The sequence below is a fragment of the Delphinapterus leucas genome, chromosome 9 (genome assembly GCF_059928025.1).
Source record: "Delphinapterus leucas isolate spDelLeu-1000000601 "Yukka" chromosome 9, BTC_Dleu_Yukka2, whole genome shotgun sequence".
NCBI lineage: Eukaryota > Metazoa > Chordata > Mammalia > Artiodactyla > Monodontidae > Delphinapterus > Delphinapterus leucas.
In genome coordinates, this window is record NC_143137.1 from 37332154 (window position 1) to 37356654 (window position 24501).

General features: G+C 39.3%; 1 protein-coding gene across 15 annotated transcripts in view; it reads left to right on the plus strand.

Moving 5' to 3' along the window:
* The window catches only part of DOCK4 (dedicator of cytokinesis 4), a 480689-nt gene that overhangs the window by 427766 nt on the left and 28422 nt on the right, over positions 1–24501 (plus strand). For 14 of the 15 annotated variants that reach the window (XM_089917502.1, XM_089917504.1, XM_089917506.1 and 11 more), the window contains 6 exons: positions 3730–3823; positions 11580–11728; positions 14000–14086; positions 15897–16001; positions 21188–21329; positions 22695–22861. In XM_089917502.1, coding sequence (XP_089773628.1) covers positions 3730–3823; positions 11580–11728; positions 14000–14086; positions 15897–16001; positions 21188–21329; positions 22695–22861 — 744 coding nt within the window. The remainder of the gene's footprint in view (positions 1–3729; positions 3824–11579; positions 11729–13999; positions 14087–15896; positions 16002–21187; positions 21330–22694; positions 22862–24501) is intronic. The other variant, XM_089917510.1, reaches the window with a different exon arrangement.

Below are 24501 nucleotides of genomic sequence, written 5' to 3' on the forward strand. Positions count from 1 at the left end.
ACTCTCTAGCTTCTTTGCAGATTAAATCCATAATACCACTGTTGTTAAGTTGTGGATTATAACTAGGATGACCACATAATTTCTCACCCAAACAAGACGTTTTTGAGAATAAAAATAAATATTGGGTAAGGATAATAGGCTACACCAGAACGGTTCTAGGAACACAAAATTTGTACTGAAATGTCTCATAACTAATTATCAAATAGAATGGTATTCTCACTACAGAGCAAAAGAAGGATTATACATTCACATTCCTTTTTCAAATTTTAATATAGTATAAATTGATGCTTTTGATAATTTACCTTAATCAGATTTAAAATACAGGAATGCGCTGTGACTGCTTTGGTTCTAAATTAGTGAATATCATGGTTTGTTTTTCTTGTTTTGCAGAATAGATGAAACCTCACCATCTATTCTAAGTACTTGCACAGACAGAATTCTAACTCTTACTCTGATCCACATGAGTCTCTCACATGCCCTTTTTTCTCTATTTGTCTGCACCTTACAATTTGTTTTGTCCCCCATTCTGATTCTGTCCTGTCTTAGCTCATCGATTTCAGGTTTTTTTGTTTTGTTTTGTTTTGTTTATTCCCCTCACAGCCCCTCTTCAGAGCTCAGGATTTTTTGCTTTCTTATGACTGTCTTTTTAATCTGTTTCACTAATTTGTTTTCTCACTGTACTACATCTCTGAGTATATGACTTTGTCCTTTTTTACCACGCCTACCACTTCCTCTTCATTTTTGCCTTTAATTGTTACACCTCCACCTCCAATATCAGTTGCTAAAAATAGTAAGACCTGATCATCCTCTATCAGGCTACCTCTTGTTATGCAGTTTCTTCTGTAATTCTTATCATCAGACCCAACAGTAACCTGCAGGCCATCAGGCCAAGCTCACTGGGTCAACCCATTATCTCTCCTCTTAGCACTTATTTCTAACCTTGAGCACAGTCATTTCCACTTTTAAATTTCCTTTCTGTGCTTTCCCAGCTTTTTGCGGGCCTTTCACCAGGGTCAAGGTCCTCAGCCTGATCTCCTTCCACGTCCCTGCTTGTACATCAGTATCTGGGGAGAAAAGCCAAGTGCTCTGTCAGCTTCAGGTTTTCTCAGTTTATCTCCTTAATCTTGGCTCTACCCCAACTCCAAACACAAAGTCTCATAAATAGCCTCAAAGGAAAGCCTTTACCTTTTTCCAAAGGAATCGTCTTCCATTGTCTCCATCTCCTTTCACAGCGTCCTCTGTTTAGAGGTACACAAATAAATGTAGACCCTAGGTTCATTTCCTCAACCGGTATAACAGGAGAGATCATTTCCTCGGATGAAAGAATGAATACTTCCACCTAAATGTGTTTATTCTAGTTTCCCAGTAGGAATAAGCCAGAGACTTAGTAAATAAAATCAGTGGCCCCCGTCAATATCCACCTGAGACAATGAATTTATCTTGCTAGTTTTGCACTGACCAAGAATAGTCCTTATCAGACTTCCCTGGTGGCGCAGTGGTTAAGAGTCCATCAGCCAATGCAGGGGACATGGGTTTGAGCCCTGGTCCTGGAAGATCCCACATGCCATGGAGCATGCACCACAAGTCCATGCACCACAACTACGGAGCCTGCGCTCTAGAGCCCGCGAGCCACAACTACTGAGCCCGTGTGCCACAACTACTGAAGCCCACGCGCCCTAGAGCCTGTGCTCCGCAACAAGAGAAGCCACCGCAATGAGAAGCCTGAGCACCGCAACAAAGAGTAGCCCCCGCTCGCCGCAACTGGAGAAAGCCCGCGCGCAGCAACAAAGAACCAACGCAGCCAAAAATAAATAAATTTATTTTTTTAAAAAAGAATATCCGTATAGATAATGCTAACTCTTTGAAAGCTGTTCTAATTTCAACCAGCACCCGACTACTTATTATTAAAGGACAAAATATATAACTTTGAAGCTAATCTTTTTAGCTTCTACTCCATATGGAAAGTTTTTGATTTCTAGCTGCAATATGGTTCTTTTTAACCACTCCCTCCCTCCTAGAGATTTTTCTTAACTTTTTGGAAAGATCAATTCCGGATTGTCTTCAGGAGAGCTCTGGCTTTCTTTACAAGATCAGAGTTAAACTGTAGTATTAGGCTGGTAAAAATGGGTAATCTTTGACATGACTAATACAAGGAAATGTAATTATTGTTTTGTTCTTTGTGTCACTAGTTTTGCCAGACACATGTGAAAGATTCTCATCTGCTGACTGGAGAGAGCTTTTCTTTTTTTTCAAGAACTGTTCATTTACAGAGTGATCACTTATTTGGTTCCCAAAGAAATACGCTTCTTACCAGAGAGCTATTAGAACAAATTATCCTTTAATAACATAAAAGCCTGCTATGAGGTTGTTAAATTTATGTTTATGGTACAACAATTCTTGCTAATTAAAATGATTTTGGTTATAGTAGAGATATGAAGAGCATTGTTTACTTAGCTTTTTAAAGAATGCCAAGATCTACAAGGCACAAGACGAAAAGGGGAAGGATAATGGTATAAATTGGAAAAAATATTTTTTATGATGCGTTCAACTGAATGTCATTGTCTCAAGGTTAGAAGAGTGCTCATACTGAAGAATGGACACCTGTTAGGTAGTGGCCAGAAAGTACATTGACAGAAGTTCCTCAGGCTTTGAGCCCAAGTACAATTTAAGCAGCCACATTGGCTAGTTTGGTCCATTACCAAAGCACCTCTCTAGCTAATCAAATTCAAAAACGTTTAGAATTCCTGGACTTTCCCCCCCTAGAAAAGCCTGTCACTGCTTCAAGTCAGCAGATTTATCCCCCCATCACTATTCATTTTCCCTTCTTCTACACTCCAAGTAGCATGTGTCAAAATAACAACAGCAAAAAAATAAAATAAAATAAATAACAACAGCAGTAGTAATGATAGCAGTTCAGATGGCTTTAGCAGGGATTTCAAAATGAACAATGACCTGCTTTCTAAAATTGCCTTATGTAGAGTCTCACAGCATCATGCTTTTGCTGGACTCCAGCTTCTTACACTTTTGCTCGTATGTTTACTAAGTTCAGTGAGGACTAATGTACTGTCTGATGTGGTAAAGGAGTGTATGTGGATGCCTATAAAGCGTACCTTTAAAATGGCAATGTAATGTGTCCAGGTAAGTCAGAGTTGAGTTTTTGGTGACAAATGTTAAAACAGTTGAGAGAAGTTTAATAAGATCCAGATACCTCTTTTTAATAAACCAAATATTTTCAATAAGCATGGCCCTGTAACAGTAATTTGAAATAAAATCTCTTATTAATCCCTTTATGTTGTAGTCATAAACTGGAAACCTTTAAAATAAGTTTAAAGTTAAAGAAATTATCCTTTGACTATCCATGATCAAATTTAATAAACAGGTTAAAATCTTACATATTTTTAATATTTTTAGTTGAATAGGCTGATTGTCCACTGGCAGTTAAACGAACAAAAAACAACAGAAAGTAACAAATGAAATGTGAATCAGTGGTAATAACATCCCCCCAGGAATTACCAGCCTATTCAATAGATGATAAATAATGTTTAATACGGACAGTGCTGAGTTAAAAATATGTCACTGGGTCTCCTTACTTAATTTTTTAAAGACATTTATACAGAAAAATTCATCTGTTCTCTTGGTTCAAGATATCAAACTTCAAGCAGAGTAAAAGGCAGATACTTGACAACCTAATTGTTGAGGAATTATCCCTGCTTGTACTCTTTTTCATAGAACTTCTATAAGACTGAACTGAACAAGGAAGAGATGTATATACGCTATATCCACAAACTCTACGATCTGCACCTCAAAGCACAGAACTTCACAGGTAATTGTGTCTTTTGGCTCAGGTTGGGGGAAGTGGGCAGGTCACTGGTATATTAAAAATAATAACTCCTCTGTTTTTTGAATTAGAGCTGAGGACTCGAGCATTTCTCCTTTAAAAGTGGAATTTATTTTTAATTAGATTTATGTTTCTAAGTACTCTATGTTTTTAATATATTGGCTTTTTTTTTTTTTTTTTTTTTTTACTATATCTCTTTGTGTAGATTTTAGAGGTTGCTTTTGGGATTACAAAAAGCAACTTTTCACGGTCTACTTAAAGTGAGCATTTCACCACTTCAAGATAAATATAGGAACTTTACGACCTCTCCACTTTACATTGTAGTGTCATAGGTATTACATCTAGGTACATTGAAAACTCCGTCGGATAATGTCATAATTCTTAAGTCATATCTATTTTAAAGAATTTAAGAGGTTAAAAATAATCTATTATATTTACTCAGATATTTACCATTTCTGTTGATCTTTCTTCATTCCTGAAATTCTCAATTTTCCTCTGTTAACATTTTCATTCAACCTAAAGAACTTGTTTTAGTATTTCTTTTAGAGCAGATCTAATAGTGAAGAATTCTTAGTTTTCCTTCATCTTTATTTTACCTTCATCCCTGAAGGAAATGTTTGCTGGATAGTGTCTTTGTTTGGACAGTATCTTTGTTTCAGTACTTTAAAAATGTTGTTTTACTTTCTTCTGGCCTCCATTGTTTCTGATGAGAGATCTGTAGTCATTTAAATTGTTCCCCTGTATGTAATGTGTAATTGTCTCTGGTTGCTTTCAAGATTTTATCTTCGGTTTTCAGCAGTTCAGTTATGATATATATGGGCATGGTTTTCTTTAAGTTTATCCTGGTTGGCTTTGCTGAGTTTCTTGGATCTATAAACTTATTTCCTTCACCAAATTTGGGAAGTTTTCAGGCATTATTTCTTCAAATATATTTTCTGCACTGATTCTCTCTTTTGGGACTCCAGTTTTATGGATGGCCAGTTTTATGACCTTTTGGTATCATTCTATAAGTTTCTCAGACCCTGGTTTGTTTTTTGGGGTTTTGTTTTTTTCAACTTTTCTTCTTTCTGTTTTTCAGATCGGATCATTTTGCTTCATCCATTTTCAAGTCCTTTGCTTCTCCTCTATCATTTCCATTCAACTATTGAGCCCTTCCAGTGAAATTTTATTTTTATTATATAATTCTAAAATTCTTATTTGGCTGTTTTTTTAATAGCTTCAATGTCTTTGCAAAGAACATGTATCTTTCTATTTATTTCATGAGTGTTCACTTTTACTTCAAGTAGCATGGTTGTAATAGCTATTTCTTAGTATTTGCCTATAATTTCAACAACTGAATCATCTTGGAATTGGCATCTGTTATTGCCTTTTCCCTTTGAGATTTGTTTAGTTTTCCTGGTTCTTTGAATGTCAAGTAATTTTGGATTATATCCTGGGCGTTTTGAATATTATGAGAGTTCATCTTCTGGAGAATATTGACTATTTTTATTTTAGCAGAAAATCAGTTAGTTTCAGACCTCAAGTCCTGAGCCACCTTTTGAAGGTCAGTTTAGTTATCAAAGCCTTTGCAGCACTTTCCTGGTCTTTCCTGCGTGTATGTCACCCAGTGAGAGTCTGGGACATGGACATTTCTCTATACCATAATTCATTTATCAAAATCTTTGTTATGTTGATTCTAGTTCATTCTACACATGTGCAGCTTGGGGGTGAGCCCAAGGAAGTCATACACAGAATTTAAAAATTCCTTCCTCCATCTCCTTCCTCTCTCTGATATTTCTCACTCTTCCCATCTCCCAGGGGCTCCTTTTCCTAGTACTCTCACTTGATCCAAGCCAAAGTACTCAGAGCCAAGGCTTGATCCTCCACACTATGATGTACTATGTACAGTTGGTCTCCCTGGGGACAAAGCAGTGAAAGAAAAGAGAAAAATGGAAGCTGTTGCTGCTGCCACTGTGATTGCCCCTATTGTCACACTTCAGGTTTACAGCTTTGTCCCTGGGACTCAGAGTGGACCAGAAGAGTCAAAAGTACTCCATCCGGGCTTCCCTGGTGGCACAGTGGTTGAAAGTCTGCCTGCCGATGCAGGGGACATGGGTTCATGCCCCGGCCCGGGAAGATCCCACATGCCGCGGAGCAGCTAGGCCCGTGAGCCATGGCCGCTGAGCCTGCGCGTCTGGAGCCTGTGCTCCGCAACGGGAGAGGCCGCAACAGTGAGAGGCCCGCGAACCGCAAAAAAAAAAAAGTACTCCATCCCACAGAAGGTCCTCTTCCCAGTCCTCTGACGAGAGGAGCTTTTCTTGGAGCTTTTTCTGTCTGTTTCCATTTGCAGTTCCAGGAGGCAGGGAAGGCTAAGCCAAGGAGATAGAAAAGGCAAAAAATAAAAACAAGGACCTCACCACTCTGTGGTCCTTCTTTTGAGTATTGATTTTACTGTTCTGTCTACCTTCTCATTTACTGTTCAGAATTCTCCAATAGTTGCTTTACATATTTTGTCTGGGGATTTTCGTTGAATCAGTGGGAAAGATACACTAGAATGTGCTTACTACATCTTAACGAGAATGAGAACCCTTTAATTGGATTTAGGAACTACCAATCTTAGCCTTTTGCCACACTGTTCTTCCAAAGAACTCCTGAATCATGGTTCCTCCCTCAGCTTTAAAAGAGTAAAGGAACCTTTCTGAAGTGGTGCTCTTGTTCCCAGAATTTAAATATGCCTCTAGCTACAGTTCCACTGTATCACTTAAAAGCATCACTGTTTACTTTTTTTTTTTTTTTTTTGCGGTACGCTGGCCTCTCACTGTTGTGGCCTCTCCCATTGCGGGGCACAGGCTCCAGACACGCAGGCTCCGGACGCACAGGCTCAGCGGCCATGGGTCACGGGCCCAGCCGCTCCACAGCATGTGGGATCTTCCCAGATCGGGGCACGAACCCGTGTCCCCTGCATCGGCAGGCGGACTCTCAACCACTGCGCCACCAGGGAAGCCCCACTGTTTACTCTTAAACTGGAGACTTCATGATATCTTTGATGCCTCTTATTCATGAAGTGCTATTGGTTCTGCTTCCTAAACATCAAAACCATTTCCTTTTTATTATTTCCAGTTTCACTGCCTCAAATAAGCCTTCATCATCTCTCACCTGGACTGCTTCCTAACTATCCCCAGAGTTACCTCAGCAAACTTTAACCTGCAGGCCGGCCAGCTGATTTTGTAAAGAAAGTTTTATTATAACTGAGCCACACCCACTTAATTACATATTGTCTAAGGTTGCTGTTGTGCTCCCCTGGCAGAGTTAAATAGTTGCAACAAAGTTGTAGTGTGGCCTGCAAGCCTAAATTATTTACTTTCTGGCCCTTTGAGAAAATTTTGCCAACCCCTTCTCTAGATATAACTCTATCAATTCATGTCTTCTACAAAATGAAGCTCAAACTCTTTATTTGGAGCCCATCATAATTGAACAAACACCTGTCTGCTCAGCCTCATCTTACCTCTTGCACTACATTCCTAATTTTTATCCTTAAGAGCCAGCTCCTATATCATCTTTTCCATGAAGTTTTTACCTTCCTTCACTTCCCTCATCAACTCCATGACCCAGCACTCCCTGCCATGGGCTGAGTTGATATTTACAACTCTTTTCCCCTTGCAATTTTTTCAGATTTCCATTAAAACATTTGTCATGTTGTTTTTATTCATAGTTATATAAGGTGTATGTGTGTGTGTGTGTGTGTGTGTGTGTGTGTGTGTGTGTGTGTTAATAGGTACATGGGTAGGTAGTAGAGAGATCTTTAGTTGAAGGATAAGTTCCTTGAGGACAGAAATGATGTTTTCTTCTTAGTCTTCCCAGTTCTTTGACTAGTGCCTAGCAGTGTGAGATTTAAATAAATGCATTACTAATGAATGCACTCAATGAGATTTTAGTACCCTGAGCAGATTTCTCTCCTTCAATATTGGTAATTCCTTAATCACTGAGGAAGCCCCAGTATCTCTTCACACAGATGTGCTGATAGTTTTGATGAAATAAGCTAAGATTTTTGAGCTGACTCTGTTGTCTGGGAGTTTAAGTGGTCATTTTAAAGTAGTTTGTAGCCAATTTTTGAGAGAAATGGTGAACCTAGTTTTTCTATCTGTGAAAACAACCTAGTAGACTTGTTTTATTTTAAAGTCCATAAAAAAAAAAGAAATGAGAGAGGGAAGTGAGAACAAACTCTTGCAGATATGTAACAGATACATTTTCATTTTCTGAAAATCCAAATCTGTCTATTTTGGAAACGAATAAATTTTTTTCTTTAATTTGTTTACTCAGCTTGCAGTTTTTATGTTCCCCAAAGTCATAAGAAATAACTTCTTTTCCTATATAACATTTTTCTTATTTCTCTTCTGTCCTCATTTTTGTGTGTCCTTGGAGAAAGAGAGATTGATGGAAAAACTTCTCTATAGGATTCAGTTTAAATGGTTTAACCCTTTCCAGCCCTCTGTGACAGTGCCCTCCATTACTTGATTCATCTCCACTCTTCTCCTGTGTTATTTCTTTTTGCATATTGGTGTCCTCATCGTACACATCTCAGAACGATGGAATGAGGTAGCCCGTATTTAATTATGCGATGATGCCTTCTGTTCAGAATTGTGAACACTTTTAAAAACATTGTCTATTGGAAATTCTGGATGTGATTCATCCTTCTCTTTTCAATATGTAGTATTGTCTTCTAAAGATGCAGAGGAATAAGTATACAACATATAATAAAACATTTACAGTTTGTCAATGTGTTCAAACAACCTTAGTAGTCTGTTGTTAACACCTCAGAGGCATACATGTTTCCTTTAATGCTTCCTTTACACACACTGTTTACCTCAGGTATTCATCATGATTTTCCCGAATCAAATTCTGAAACAGGTGTAATTTGTTTTCACACCTTTCCCATGTCACCATTCCGTCATTTTTCAGCTTCCTCCGCTGGCCCACCAATGCTTACTTGTTTTTCCACACTTCCCAGGGGCAAGTCACCCACACGTGACCTTCCAGCCATCCCCTGGACCTTCCCAGGGCAAACATGATTTGGAAAGCAGTTTAGGGATTAGGAACTCTTCATTGCTCCCCCTTTTTTTTGCTTTTTTATTGTGGTAAAATATACATAACATAAAATTTACCATCTTACCTATTTTTCAGTGGACAGTTCGGTGGCATTAAGTACATTCACATAGCTGTGCAACCATCACCACCATCCGTCTCCAGAACTTTTTCACCTGTCCAATCTGAAACCCTGTACTCATTAAACAATAACTTATCATTTTCCCCTCCCCCAGTCCCTGGGAACCACCATTCTACTTTCTGTCTCTGTGAATTTGACCTTCATTGCCTTTTAGGTACCACCCTGTGGTCAGCTGCAGGCTTCAACTGTGGGGAGTGAGGACCCTCAGTCCTCACCCCTCCTCCTTTTCACTGTGACATGGTTAGTCTTAAGGGTATTTTTTGAGTGCTCAGGGAGACACAGAAGAAATTTGAGAGACAAAGATGATAATTCCTGAGCTGCGTCGCTAAGAGAAAATAGGAGTTATTTAGTAGTTAAAGCGGAAAGGCTTGAAGGAACAGGCTGTGAAGGACCATAGGTGTCAGTTGGTGTGATAAGTGAGGGGAACCTTAGTTTGTTCGGATAACACGAGCAAAGAGTGTGGATGGAAAAACAAAGACACACGTAGGGTTTTCTTAGGTGCTTGGCATGATAAGAATATGTGGGTAATTAAAGGTTAGGAAATTATCTCAGAAGGCCTCAGAGAAAAGTAGAAGGCTATTCAAATACAACACAGCTCTGATGATCTGGTTATTACCATCACCATTCTTGTCCTCTGTAAAGCAGTCTTCCATGGCAACCTACGTTGTGGCGATTCAGCTGTTTCTGCATCCACTTATTAACCAACACCCTTTAGCGGATATTCCCTCTCTCCATCTCACCACAAGAAAGGGTTTGTCCAGTGCCCAAGCAAGAGAAGCCACCTCTGTCCCTGGTGGGCAGCTGCCTCTGGGTCAGGATGCATCTTGTTTCATTCAGCAAAAGCTGATAATGGGGTCAAGGGGGCTGGAGGCTTCTTAGGAGAGACAGTGGTGGGCTCCTTCTTACCTGCAATAAGTGGAGGACCAGTGGGAATATGTGAGCGGAGGGACCATATCATGGGCAGCCTTCTCTGTCACTTTAGGAAATATAAATTTGTTCTGTTAGTTACTTAGAGTCATTGGCTAGTTTTAATCAGGGGAGCAATGTGATCATTTGCAGTGAAGGAAAGTCATATTGGTAACAGTGCACAAACTGAATGCTGGGGGATAGGAGACTGCTGGTGGGTGATGAAAGCTTTTGCTACAGTCATTGAAGCTACAGGACTGAGCTCACCAAAGGTAATTAAAGAGGAAGAACTGCCAGAGCCTGTGCCTTACGGGACTTCTACACTTGAGAGAAAAGAGAAAAATGATAGGAATCTAGCTCTTTATCGCAAGTATATGTTATACATTGAGATAGCCAAATCATAGTACTAGAACTTAACATGTTACTTAAGAGCTTTATGTGTAGTTACCCTTCCAGCAAATAAGTGAAAAAAAGAATTACCATTTATGGATATTGTGGTAAAAGCTCCTACTGTGTCTTTTGAGACGTGTGTGGAGGTGGTAGTTAAATAGATAAATAACATAAGGGTTTGTTCATTTTATTCAATGCAGTAAATGAGTTGGCTGTTATAGTGTTAGATTATTATTATTATAGTCCTTCATCAGTGACAGTGAATTCTGGTTCCTATTCTTGATGTATTTGGCCATATCTATGGTTCAGGAAAAGAAGAGACCTGCAGAATAGCAAGTATTCTATTAAATACACTACCTGTCAACTATGCTTAAGCCTGTGGGTCACCATTTTCACACGTGTGTATAGAATGTCATCTCTTTTCACGTTTCCCCAAGAAATTCCAACCACACCAAACATGTCATGACTTCAGTAGCCATTACTGAAGATTTGTTGGGACTAACCATGGGGGTCATAGCACACAGCCCCCGCAGTTTGTTTTCCCTCTCTGTCTCACACACACACACACACACACACACACACACTGTTTATCCAATACTTTTACTCTTTCTTGTCCTTCCTCTGTTGCTAGATTTAAAAAATTTTTCTTCTCTGAGCTCGGCTCCTCTCTAGCTTTGCCCCTCCTAAATTCTGCCTGTACCCTGACCCCCCCCAACACACACACACACACACACACACACACACACACACACACCACACACTCAGATTTTTCAGCCTTTTATTATCCAGGAGAATTTAGCTACCATTTTTTGCTTCCTACGCATGCCTTTTGGAAGATGCCCATAGTCCCACTCCAAGGGATTTACCCGTGAACTTCCGAGCAAACAAAGGCATGTCTCCCCTACCTACATCTTTGAACCAGCTACAGAGATACCCTTAAACATTTTTATTTTTATTATCATATGCTGGTAGCATATGAACGTTATGGGGGAAAAAAGAGGGAAGGACAGAAAGAGAGGATAAAGAGAACCAAAAGATCAAACACAAATCTCTGATAATTCCATCTCCCAGGGGAACTCATCATTCATTAACCTTCTGTTGCATATATTCTGGACATTTTTTTCTTTAGTATCATGACATTCAGAAAATAGTATTTTCTCCAATTTGTCCCAAACCAGCCCCGTTTGAAGGGAGGTTCTTTGGGGTCCTGTCTCGATCCTCACCTTCCCACTTGAATTTCAGAGGCCGCGTATACTCTCCTGTTATATGATGAGCTGCTGGAATGGTCTGATCGGCCCCTCCGGGAGTTCCTGACCTACCCCATGCAGACAGAATGGCAGCGCAAGGAGCACCTGCACCTCGCCATCATCCAGAACTTTGACAGAGGCAAGGTAGGTGGCCCCGCCCACCCGTGGCATCTCGCAAGGTGATTGTCACATTTCCTTTAGTTCATTGATGGCCACCTCTTCAAGCAGGGGCCCTCGAATTTCAATGTGCATTAAAGACTCCAAAGAGTTTATTGAAATTAAGATTCCCAGGCCCTACTCCTGGACATTCTGATTAAGTAAGTCTGGCTTGAGGCAAGGGATTCTGCAATTTTAACAAGGACTCCAGGAAATTCCAATGTGTATGAACATGGGACCCCACCTTGAGAAACACTGATCTAGAGGTTTTGACACCCAGGCATTTTATTTTCTGAAAAACCATTATCACACCTCACTCAGCTCCCCAGATTGGCATGTAGTAATCTGCCTTCTTCCACTTTCTTTTTAAGGTAAAGTAAATGAAACTAAATTTGTTCACAGCATTTTATGGCATCCCGTCATATACTGAGAGTTACCATGGGGTGCTGAAAACCTCCCTGAGCTAATAAGGCAATTCAGCACATCACCTCCCTGCCCCCTGCTCCCTCTTCAAGGGTTTGCAGTGCTCTTGAAGAAAAATAATTGTGAATCTGACCCCAGTTGATTTGAACACTTGGATGCTTTGGTGATATGTGTCTTAGATTTACGTATATCTTCCAAAGTGCCAAGGTTAAACAAGAAATTAAAATACAACCAGTGGCTGTCGTTCTCTTATAAGACATAATTGGGTACACCTAAAAATTTGATGAAAGGGAATTGCTTCTTTCCTATCCTCTTCTATTATTTATCAAACTACACTGACATATCGTTCCTTACGTTAATAGCAAAGAAATGCCTCTGTGCCCTCCGGCAGTAAAGTTTCCACCCTTAAGATAAGCTGTTACAAAACCTCTGGCTGCATCTCTTGGCCCATTCTCAGGAGCTTGTGCTGGATCAGGGCTTGGAGACTACGGCCCATGGGTCAAATGGTTCACTGACTGTTTCTGTTTGACCCACAATCTAAGAATCACTTTTACATTTTTAATTGGTTGAACAAAATCAAAAGAAGAATGATTTGACATGAGAAAATTACATGAAGTTCCCTTTTCATTGTCTATAAAGTTTTATTGGAATCCAGACAAGCTCATGTGTGTCTATACGGATGTGTTTTCATGATTTAACAGGAGTTGAGTGGTTGTGACAAAGGCTGTATGGTCCACAAAACCTAAAGTATTTACTGTTTGGTGAAGAAATTTGCCGATACCTGAGCTAGATCAAAGGATTTCTGCATTTCTCCTTAGAGTAACTAGCTGGGTTAAACCCTCACAATTTCCAAGTGAAATTGGGCCAAACAAGGAATCCACTGTGCCAGTTGTGGATAATTGGGCCTTAGTGGTCGGTGGCAGTTCCCCCCACCCCAGCATTGAGGGCCTGTTTATTCATCTCCTTGACCATTGTGGAACAGCAGTTATTTCAAGATGATAATTTTGTTTCTTTGTTTTTTACCTATAAATTATTACTTTTTAAAAAATTTTTTATTGAAGTAGAGTTGATTTACAATGTTGTGTTAATTTCTTTGGTACAGCAAAGTGACTCAGTTGTACATATATTTTTTTTCATATTCTTTTCCATTATGGTTTGTCACAGGCTATTGGATATAGTTCCCTGTGCTATGCAGTAGGACCTTGTTGTTTATCCATCCTATATACACTAGTTTGCATCTGCTAAACCCAAACTCCCACTCCATCCCTCTCCCACCTCCACACCCTTGGAAACCATGTCTGTTTTCTGTGTCTGTGAGTCTTTCTTTGTTTCGTAGATATGTTGATTTGTGTTGTATTTTAGATCCCACATACAAGTGATATCATATGGTATTTGTCTTTCTCTGCCTGACTTACTTTGCTTTAGTGATAATCTCTAGGTTCATCTGTGTTGCTACAAATGACATTATTTCATTATTTTTGATGGCTGAGTAATATTCCATTATATGTATATGTATATATATATATATATATATATATACACACCCCACATCTTCAACATGATAATTTTGAAATGATGCCAGGAAATGTTGTTTTTGTGCCATATGTTAATGACTTGTGGTGGGTTATCATTTCCCATTCTCTAAAGATTTTTAATAGCTAACACATTAATTACATGCTGTTTTCATGCATAAAATTGCAGTGGTACCTTAAGGGTAGGTTATAAAGGTTAAGAAGTAAGGCTTGATCATCTGAAAGCAGTCACCTCCTGACCTCTGGGTGGGAGTTAGTAAATGTTGTGAGATCACGAACATTTATATCATTCATTTGTCCACAGTGTTGGGAGAATGGCATCCTCTTGTGCCGGAAGATTGCAGAGCAGTACGAAAGTTATTATGATTATAGAAACTTGAGCAAGATGAGGGTAAGGTACCTGGATGCATCCTAATCGGGTTACGGAATCCTTTTCTGCTTAGCTTTCCAATATGGCACAATGACATTAGCTTTGTGATAGTCTTGATATGTCTTGCAGAAAGCTTTTTAAAGATGCCTTTCCTCTGAAGCATACTCCTCTATTTATACAGAGAAATAGCATGTTGACCTGTGTGATTTTTCTGATTAATATACAAAAAGGGAGCCCTTGATCTATTCTAAACACACCTGACGTATGAAATATAAAATTTAACCCAAGATAAGTACTTTCAGTTTGTTGAGGAAACTCTCCACACTATTAGAAGAGCTTGCCACTTGCACACAAATCTCTGTAACAATGTACCATTCTTAGTCCCATAATCTGCACAGCAAAAGAGTAAAAATGACTAGCTGACACGTTTTTAACTATTTGGGGGTTAACTTCTATAGGTGTCAGATCTTTTTCACTTCAGAAATATGTTTTTATTTGCTAAACTGAAACCAAGGTCTTAGTACCCAAGAGCCCAAGGAGTCTAATATTTTGTGTCCCTGAACAAATGTTTTATACCTTCTTTTATTTCAAATTCATGCAAGTCCCTCTGGTACTCCAAGTCCTATTCTTTAAAGTCATGAACATTTGGTGTCATCTTGTAACACTTAAGCTCTTCAGGGTTTCTAAAACAGGATCATCAGCTTTTATATATACATTTTTTAAAAAGATGATGATGTTTCCTTTTAATTCTGAGGTAGCAATTTAAGAGATGATCTCATAAACCTTTAACAGCTCAAAATCCCTTACACCACAAGTAACTTTTTCAGCTGGCAGGAGCTGGCCCTGTACTTTGGGCGTAGTATTTCATGTCAGCAGTTCATCGATATTTCTCCTAACATCAAAACCAAGGAGGAAAAACCTTGTTTTAACTTCAGTCCATCATGCGGGCGCTGGCAGGCACTGCAGTTTTATATAAAAATGTTGTTGTGCTTCTCTTGGCATCCTGTCCCTGGAATAGAATCGAGGTTACAGTGTTTACCCATTAGAGCCCTTGGGTGCCATAGTCACTAAGATTTTTATAAACCCAAAGCATTGCACTTCATGCCAGCTGCTCTTTGGGGGGCTGTTACTGGGGGCGGGGGAAGGGGGAATGTTTTCAAGTGAAATATTAGTCCTTCTGTGGAAACCCTGGGGATGATAATACCATGAATGGGGAACCATAAGCTTTATGTACTTCGTAGTTCCAACCTTGTCAAAGACACATTTAAGAGCTTTCAGCCCAGACAGCACTTTGCACTATGGGCCTCCTTTGGTTTGGTTTATTGGTTTATCCCTGTCCAACCTGTACAAGGTTGCACCTTCCAAATGTCCCAAATTACCATGACCCAGGAAAACCAAATCCACAGGTGAGTACGAGAATTCTCCAGAATTTGCCTCTAACAGTTCATGTTAATTTTTATCTTACTGTGAAGAAAATATTTCCTCGATAGACCAGGTGCATAGAAATCATTCTCTCTGGTAAGAACATATAATAACATACTCGATCATTTAAAGCAGGGGTCGGGAAACTGCAGCCTGTGCGCCTCGCAGAATTGAGTAATTGTGACAGGGACCATGTGGCCTGCAAAGTCTAAAATATTTATTGCCTGGTCATTTACAGAGTAAGTTTGCTGATCCCTGCCTTAAAGCACAGAAAGGGAGTCAAACCTTCTTTTCTGCAAACTGAACTAAAATGATGTTCTCCTTTTTATAGAAGAAATATCCTCTTCTATAAAGTGGTAGAGCTAAAAGATGAGATAAAATGATTAAAATTTCCCCTGTTCTTTGCCAGATGATGGAAGCCTCTTTGTATGACAAAATTATGGACCAGCAACGTCTTGAACCAGAGTTCTTCAGAGTTGGATTTTATGGGAAGAAATTTCCATTTTTCTTAAGAGTAAGTAATATACTATTTAATTTGCTTTTATACTTCCAATATAGATATCCCAATCAAGCAAACTAAGATCTGAATGACATTTTATCCTTTTAAGACAGGGTAAAATAACGTCATGAGATTTTCTTTTAACTTTGTAGTTTGCAAACACACTCATCTAGTAATTTCCCAAGATTCCAAATAATCATTTGATTTTTCTTCTTAAGTTTCTAAGCTTACTATATCTCATGAGCAGTCTCTGGAAATTACAGTTGCTTCCCCTGTGTGATAGAGAGTCTCTCTTCAGAATGCGGTTTCCGTAGAGTTAACATTCAATAGAAGTGGCTGGAGTTGCAGAAAACATAGCAGTTTCACATTATATGCAAACTCTTCCTCCAGAATCACGTGAAGAGCATTTTTTGGCCTAGTCGATTCTGTGACAAGCTAAATGGCACCCAGCAAAGAGATGCAATTTATTGCTAGTAGAAACTATTTCTACAAAGGAAAATTTTCCAAACTCTCTAAGGTACCTACTGGATAGTAAAATACTTGATTCCATTCTCACCATTGTTCACACTGTGCGGAGTAGTCTCTTATGTGCTTGAATACTTATATAACATTTCGATAAGTAACATCCCACTTACACTTGCTTGCCTAAAAGCATTGGTTGGGAGAGGGAATTCACCTCCCCAGGCAACTAAGGAGAAGTATCTAGGATAATTTTGTAACACTGAGTGAATTCATTACAAACTTTAAATCTCAATATACAAATATTTTGGTATTTATGTTGCCCTAAATACCTTGCTTTAACTGTTAGTACCTATGGATAGATACAGGATGGGGATACTTGAAAGCAAACAGAGAGAAGAAAGATTTGACTTCATTTTTTCTTTAATAATCATTAACTTACCTGCCTTTCAGAATAAAGGTTTAATATATATAAAACCTTTATTCATACATATATATAAAATACCCAAACACCATAGGCAAAGATTGATTTAGTATTACATAGAACAAATGCTCAAATAACAAATCAATCATCTTTAGCTGATTGAAATGACCGTGTATTTGAGTGCCACGCAGACATAAGTAAAAGCTCTTTGTTGGATTAAAGAGGAGCCACGTGACGTACCCGGTCACATTGTTGGCTCTGCAGATGGACCTGCCTGAAGACAAAGGAAAACTTGATTCCAAATAAAAAATAGTGGCAAACTCAGAACACATGCTGAATTTGAAAGACTACATCTTGAAAATGGACATGCTGGTCCTAGGCTGTCATCAGCCACCCCCCACAGAGTACACAGGGCCTGGGTCCAAGTTCTGAGGGGAAGGAAGGACGTTCTAGAGCTGTGAGCTGCACAAAGGGCCGAGACCCCACAGGAGGGTCCAGACATGACTCTGCTACTGCAGATCCCCTTCCTCTCTTGGCTCAAAATCATGCAAAGATGATGTTTTCTTATCGTACTCAGGGCTACCTGATCCATTATGCACAGTAGATACAGTGTTTAGAGACCATATTATTCTTAGATGGCCCATAAAACTGTTTTAATTTCTTTTAAAAATCAGAAGAAAAAAGTGAACTTTTTTTTTGATTTTTTTTTGATGTGGACCATTTTTAAAGTCTTTATTGAATTTATTAAAATATTGCTTCTTTTTTTTTTAATGTTTTATTTTTTTGGCCATGAGGCATGTGGGATCTCAGCTCCCCGACCAGGGGTGGAGCCCACACCCCCTGCATTGGAAGGTGAAGTCCTAACCACTGGACTGCCAGGAAATTCCCAGAAAAAAGTGAACTTTTAGGTTAAAGAAAATGTTATAGTATATATTATAATGTATATTATACATTAGATTATTATTCATCTATTTGTCTTTACACCAAATGAGTCATACAATATGATTTTTAATATTTTTTATAGAGAAAGCAGCCCACAAAAGTGTTGTAGCCCTGATCAAATTCTGAATTCAGCTAGCAAGTGTATTATGAAGTATCCTAGATGTCTATCTAGTATGTGCAATTAGTGTTAATTAAAAGTGTAAAAATCAGAAGCAGTTTAGGAGCCATAATTTTAAAGGGAATTTAGCAAATTAGAGGACTGCATCGGCTAATAAAATGAATTTTGTTAAAAAGTCAATTGGAATAAATCAATCTCTGTATCACTGTTCTTTTGAAAACAGTTTTTCTAGAAATAAATGGCCTTTCCTTCAAAATGAAAGAGAAGGGTCACCCTCTATTGGTTTCTAAAGAGCACTGTACCCTTTGGAATCATGAGGCTAGACCTTTTTTTAGGAAATCAGATTCTAGTCTGTTCTTTGATTTAAAAACAAATATCAACATTAAAAATTTCCTTTCATTGTTTGATCAACTTCCAGAAAATGTTTAAAGCTCAAATAAATTAATATATTTATATGATTGTATGATCAAAGTAGGTTTTTTTTACCCTCATGGAAAATGGGTTCTTTACTGACAATGTTTTGTATGCATAGAATATGTTTGAATAATGATTTGTCTAAGGAGAATGACTGAGGTCAAGGATGGGAAAAAGATTTACTTTTTATTGTATGCCCTGTGCTATTTGGGAATTCTTTATACCACAGGCATGTATTTCCTTTAAAAAAAAAAAAAAGACAATTAAAAAAAAGTAAGTATTAATAAATACGACCCAGCAATTCCACTCCTAGGTATGTATAATCAGAATTGAAAACATAGAGCCACATAAAGACATGTACACGAGTATTCATAGCAGCATTATTCATAATTGTCAAAACAAGGAAATTGTCCAAATGTCCATCCACTGATGAATGGATAAACAAAATAAGGTACAGCTATACAATGGAATATTCAGCAATAAGAAAGGAACGAGGTAATGAGATATGCTACAAAACGGTTGAACCTTGAGAATATTATAAGTGAAAGAAGCCAGTCACAAAAGGCCACGTGTTACGTAATTCCACTTATATGAAATGTCCAGAATAGGCAAATCTATGGAAACAGAAAATAGATTAGTGGTTGCCAAGGACTGAGGGGAGGGGAACTAGGGAGTGACTGCTAATGGGCATGAGTTCCTTTTTGAGGTAATGAAAATAATCTGAAATTAGGTAATGCTGATTGTTGCACAACTCTGTGAATATACTAAAAGCAACTGAATCGCGTACTTCAAAAGGGTGAATTTTCTGGTATGTGAACTGCATCTCAGTAAAGCTGTGGTTTAAAAAAAAGAAGCATTGATGGAGGAAATGCTTAATTCCTCTTTATTTCTCAGAAACTCAAATATCAGACGCAAAATTTATGTTTATTCCAAAATGATTTCTTAATACCACTGAATGACTTTACACTTAGAGGAACACCCCTGATTTTACAAATTGTTGTGATGTATAAGCATTTTTTTAGAACTGTTTCAGTTTTTTGAGTATTCAGATATTTATTTGGGGACTTCTGTAAGATGCAGGAAGGTATGTATTATCTTATTTTATCAAGCAAATTTATTATCTTTTTTAAAAAGTTTATTTTATATTGGAGTGTAGTTGATTTACAATGTTGTATTAGTTTCAGGTGTACAGCAAAGTGATTCAGTTATACATATACATACATCTCTTCTTTTTCAGATTCTTTTCCCATACAGGTTATTAAAGAGTATTGAGTAGAGTTCCCTGTGCTACACAGTAGGTCCTTGTTGATTATCTTTTGAGTAGAAAAAAAGCAAATAATACAGCATCAGAATGTATGACTTCTATCAAGAAAGTTTTAAATATAGGATTGTTTGGGGGGTGGTCTTAATTTCTAGGGAGTCTGTCTTAGCTTGTGTTTTTCAAAGGATCGTGATTTAGTGAGAGGCTTGTGGGGAATTGTGGCAGGTTCTCAGCACCCAGTCCTGCTGTTGTTTCCTCTGCGTGCCTGCAGCTGCTTTTTCTCAGCTGCAACCCCGAGCCCTCTGCCCACGGGTGGTTTTTAACTTCCTCACTTTGGCCCAGACTTCTTCCTCGGGGCATTTGACGCAATCACAGAAACCTCACAGAGCTGAGAAACACTGAGACCCTTGGGCCTTAACTCCCCAGACCACAAATCACTGTATTTCTTAAAGATCTGCAAGGCACGTTATCCCACAATCTTTCTTGGTCTCAGTAGCTCCTAGGAGTTTTTCCTGGACGTACCAGGCCACGTTCAGAACAGAGAGAGCTCAGGCCTTGGACTCAGACCTGAGCTTAAATCTCATACAAAGTATGTAACCATTTTGATCCTCGGTTCTCAATTATAAAATGGGGGGCGGAGGTAACAACCTCTCAAGTTTATTTGAGTTAAATAAGGTATGTGCAGAGAGCCTAGTCAATGATTGTGCTCAACAATTATAATTTCATTATCATTAAACTGTCAGAAAGAGTTCCTCCTTATCGATAACCGAATCATAAAGGCACTTGTTAGAAACGTGCCCATCTCTCCAGCTCTGTGGCCTCCATCAAGGATGACCTTCACCATTCTTTCCTCAGTGAGAGAGAGTCCTAACCACAGAATGTTTATACATATTGTAAGAACAAAACCAAAAACAGACAAAAATTTAGCAAGACCTTAAAAGTCCCAAATCTTAGCTTCAGCCAGTTAATAGGATTCCTGGCTACAGAAGGCTGAGCTGAGTTGGGGATGGCAGGGAAGCATCCTGTACCAGCCCTGTTGAGAACTGGAATGCAGACAGGCCTAGTCTTCCTTTATACGGAAGGATCTAGGAATGAACGTGTTAAGGGTGATCTCAGTGACCTTTGTAGAAAGAGTGCAGTAAAATGTATTTTTAGAGATTGCACTCACTTTGCTTTCTTCCAAATTGAAAATATATCCACTTAACTTGATATCCAGTTTATGAAAATAATCTGTAACACATGTGTTCGCTAACATTGGAGGGAACAGGATTGCTTTGTTTTGCGCTTTGGTGCTCTGAGAATCAGACGCCCCTTTGCACCTCATGCAGGTGAACCCAGAAGAGTGAGGCATGCTACTGGAACTTATTAAAAGCAATAGAGAGTTATGCTCACGACCTTTGCTCTGCATTTTTAATATTTGGGTAAATTCTTTAGACTGTTCCAGTGTATTTTTTTGGTTATAGTCTATTGATGTTGGGCCTATGCTTAGTTACCGCCAGTGTCATTTATTTTGGCTTCTCTCTGTAATTAAAGCACCCAATTTTATGGTCCTAATTTTTTTTTTTTTCTGATTTCACCTCCAGAATAAAGAGTTTGTGTGTCGAGGGCATGACTACGAAAGGCTGGAGGCCTTCCAGCAGAGAATGCTGAACGAGTTCCCCCACGCCATCGCCATGCAGCATGCCAACCAGCCCGATGAGACCATCTTCCAGGCAGAAGCTCAGTGTATCCACACCTAGAAGGGCTGGATTCCAGTTAGATCACACTGGCCTTTAGCTGCAGAGCATTTTCATGCAGGTGGTTCAACTACTGATCCCTTTTCAGTAGCTCTGTTCTTACGCTCCCTCTTTCTCATCGTCTTAATTTTAGGTTAGCTCCTTCCAGACAGAATTATGGTAGTTACTCTCATGATTTAGTTGAAAAGAAATCCCTTAAGGATTCTGTTAAAGAATTTTCCTCCTTTTAGTTACAACTTTTCTTATCTCAGCCCTGCTTTTAAAGCTTCTTTTTAGGGATTTCCCTTAGAATAATTTTCCTCTGGCATCCCCTGTAGAAACTACTTGAATTCAGTTCAAGGAAATGATAGCAGTATGTTTATTGGGACATATCATTACCCCCTTTTCCCTTGCTATTTTTATTCTGGATGGAAGGGGAGAGAGTCCCCCCCCCACCCCGTATCTTCCAGGGACTCTTAGCCATGGCATCCTGGACAGCACTTCATCATTTAATAATTGCCGTATAATTGACACTCCCATTGTCTAAACGTGAACAACTCAACTGAAATTACACAGGCATTAGAGGCAAAGGGAATTCACCCCAGCACTCTTTTCTGAATTCCTCTGTCTTTTTCTGAAACTGATGATCTTAAAGAAGACCAGAAACTCCCCCTGAAAATTACAGGTGCCATTTCAAAGTAGAAACTTAAATGCACTAGAAGCAAGAAGTTATGTAAGGAAAAAATTTTACTATCCTTCTTTGAATGAGAAGAGAAGAAGGTAAACATACAAGTAAATATGATAGCCTTTAAAGTAGTTTTTAAAAGTATCAACTACAACTAAACACTCTGCTTATCAATACAAGATTTGAGAGAGTGGATACCACAAATGTGGGAAGGCTGGAGACAGGAGCATATGAGTTACTATCAGTACTGGTTACTATCTTTGGTTGCATGGGTATTTGTACATTGTTTTACAAACAAATTTTAAAAAGACCATACGTGCACTAAAGATCAGAGTGTCTCACGACCAAGGATTAAAATTAAAACAATCCTGAGTATGTGAGATCCAAGCCATTCCCACCCACCCCCAACCAAAAAGAAAAAATAATCAATGATAAATAAATTCACAGGACATAGAAATTTCAAACTGATACTTTGTCAGAATCACCTGTGTAAAACTACTTTAAGGCTTGTAGTTTGAGAGGTGATTTGCTATGAACCGAGTTCTTGGTGCCTTCTTGGCAGTTTTGACTTGGCTTCAAATAGAAACACCAGATTGTTCCCCAGCCTCTTCTCTCTGCCACAGCTCAGCTCGAGCCAGACTTCCACGGAGTTTGCCAAGTCAGGTTCCCTCCTTGACTCTTGAATCCTAGATTTGCAGATATATGCCGTGACTCCCATCCCGGACAGCCAGGAGGTCCTGCAGAGAGAGGGTGTCCCGGACAACATCAAAAGTTTCTATAAAGTGAATCACATCTGGAAATTCCGCTACGACAGACCATTTCACAAAGGCACTAAAGATAAAGAGAATGAATTCAAGGTACTAGGCCGTCCTTATGAGACGCGCGGTTTCCTCAGATAGACTGTGACCTCCTGGGGGCAAAATGCTTGATAAATATTTACTCAGAATAGAGTCAAGTGATAAAGCTAGAAGGGACCAGAAATCATGTGGTCTAGTTCTCAAACTCTACCATGTATCAGGGTGACATGGGGTGCTTTCTCATCAAGCAGATTTCTTAGCCCAGGAATTCTGACTCATTGGGTCATAGAGGAAGCCCTGAAGTTTATGACGATTCTAATGGGAGTGGTCCTCGGTCCAGTTTTTGAGCTCTCATGATTCATCTCAGTCCCCTCATTCATTCACGTTTAACCAACTGTGGGAACCTCAGGATATTTATTCTCAGTTACAAGAGACTGCCATGAGCAAAGGATGCTGAAGGAACAGGGGATTCTGAGACAGAACCACTGGGGAGCCTGCTGGTGCAGTGGGAGAGTTCTGTGCTATCTTTTGCTGCATTTTCTTATTAGAACGGTGTGTAACTAGGACTTCTGAGAGGACCCACAATGAAAACAAACCATAGACTGTTTGCATGGGTTGAGTTCTCCACCCTCAGCAGTTCCGATATGCCTTGCTAATTCTCTCTCAGCCGGAAAGGGCAAGGTTTCTCACAGCCACCCTGGGGGAAAGGGGCAAGATTGTTCCACCGATAAATTATAATCTGCTCTTTCCTTGTTAACAGTGACAAAGTGAGACCACACAGATCCCCAGTTAGTCAGTATTTCCCCCTAAACAGAGAATGTAAAATGAATGTAGGATTGTGGGTGACTTGGCTTAACTTCTTTCATCACAGCGTCTCTACTTAAGCTGGGAGATGTTCTCCTATCAGCTATGATTGTCTGATGTGAACTTGCCTTGTCACCCCTGCCTAAGTGTCAGTCCCCATTGCTCCCAGCAGTAACTTCAGGAGTTACTCACAGCCAAGTGATCAGAGGGAAAGCTGGATAGTTTTGCAGTGTTTTGATAGGACTGAGCAAAGCATAGTCCTTTGGGCAAGGAGGTTGATGGGTTAAATATCAAGGCCAGGAAACAACTGGAAAATAGCACTAGGATGTTATTGAAAAGATCCATGACCATTTTCTAATCCTTTTGGATACCTTAATTTTTCTTTTGGCCTTCCAAAACCAATTAAAGATCATTAATGTGTAATATAGTTTTCATTGCAAATTTCCAGTAGGTAAAAAGTCCAAGATCCACCAGAGCTGGACAGATGACTTGCTCAGAGTGGCGTTCTAATTACCCCAGACGCTGCACTAGAACCCGCACCTTCTGGTGCCGTCTCCATTGCTTTTTCCGCTGCACCACATTTCCTCTTGGCCATCACGTTAAATATTTATCAGTGTTGTAGCAACCCTCCTAAAATAAATAAATAAATCTGGCTCCTTACTCCTGTGTTCACAGCCCTCAGCATCTGGCTCCAAACTGCCCTTGCACTCACCCACCCTCCCTGTCAGCTCCTGCAGCACCGAGCTTCTCCCTCCATCTCCTGCCATGCCCTTTCACAAGCCGCCCTTTCACAAGCCGCTCGCATCTCTGCGCCTGCTGCTTCCTGCTGCCTGCACCGTCTCCCCCGCTCTCTGCCTGGCAAACTCCTACTCACTCTTCAAAATTCCACTCACGTG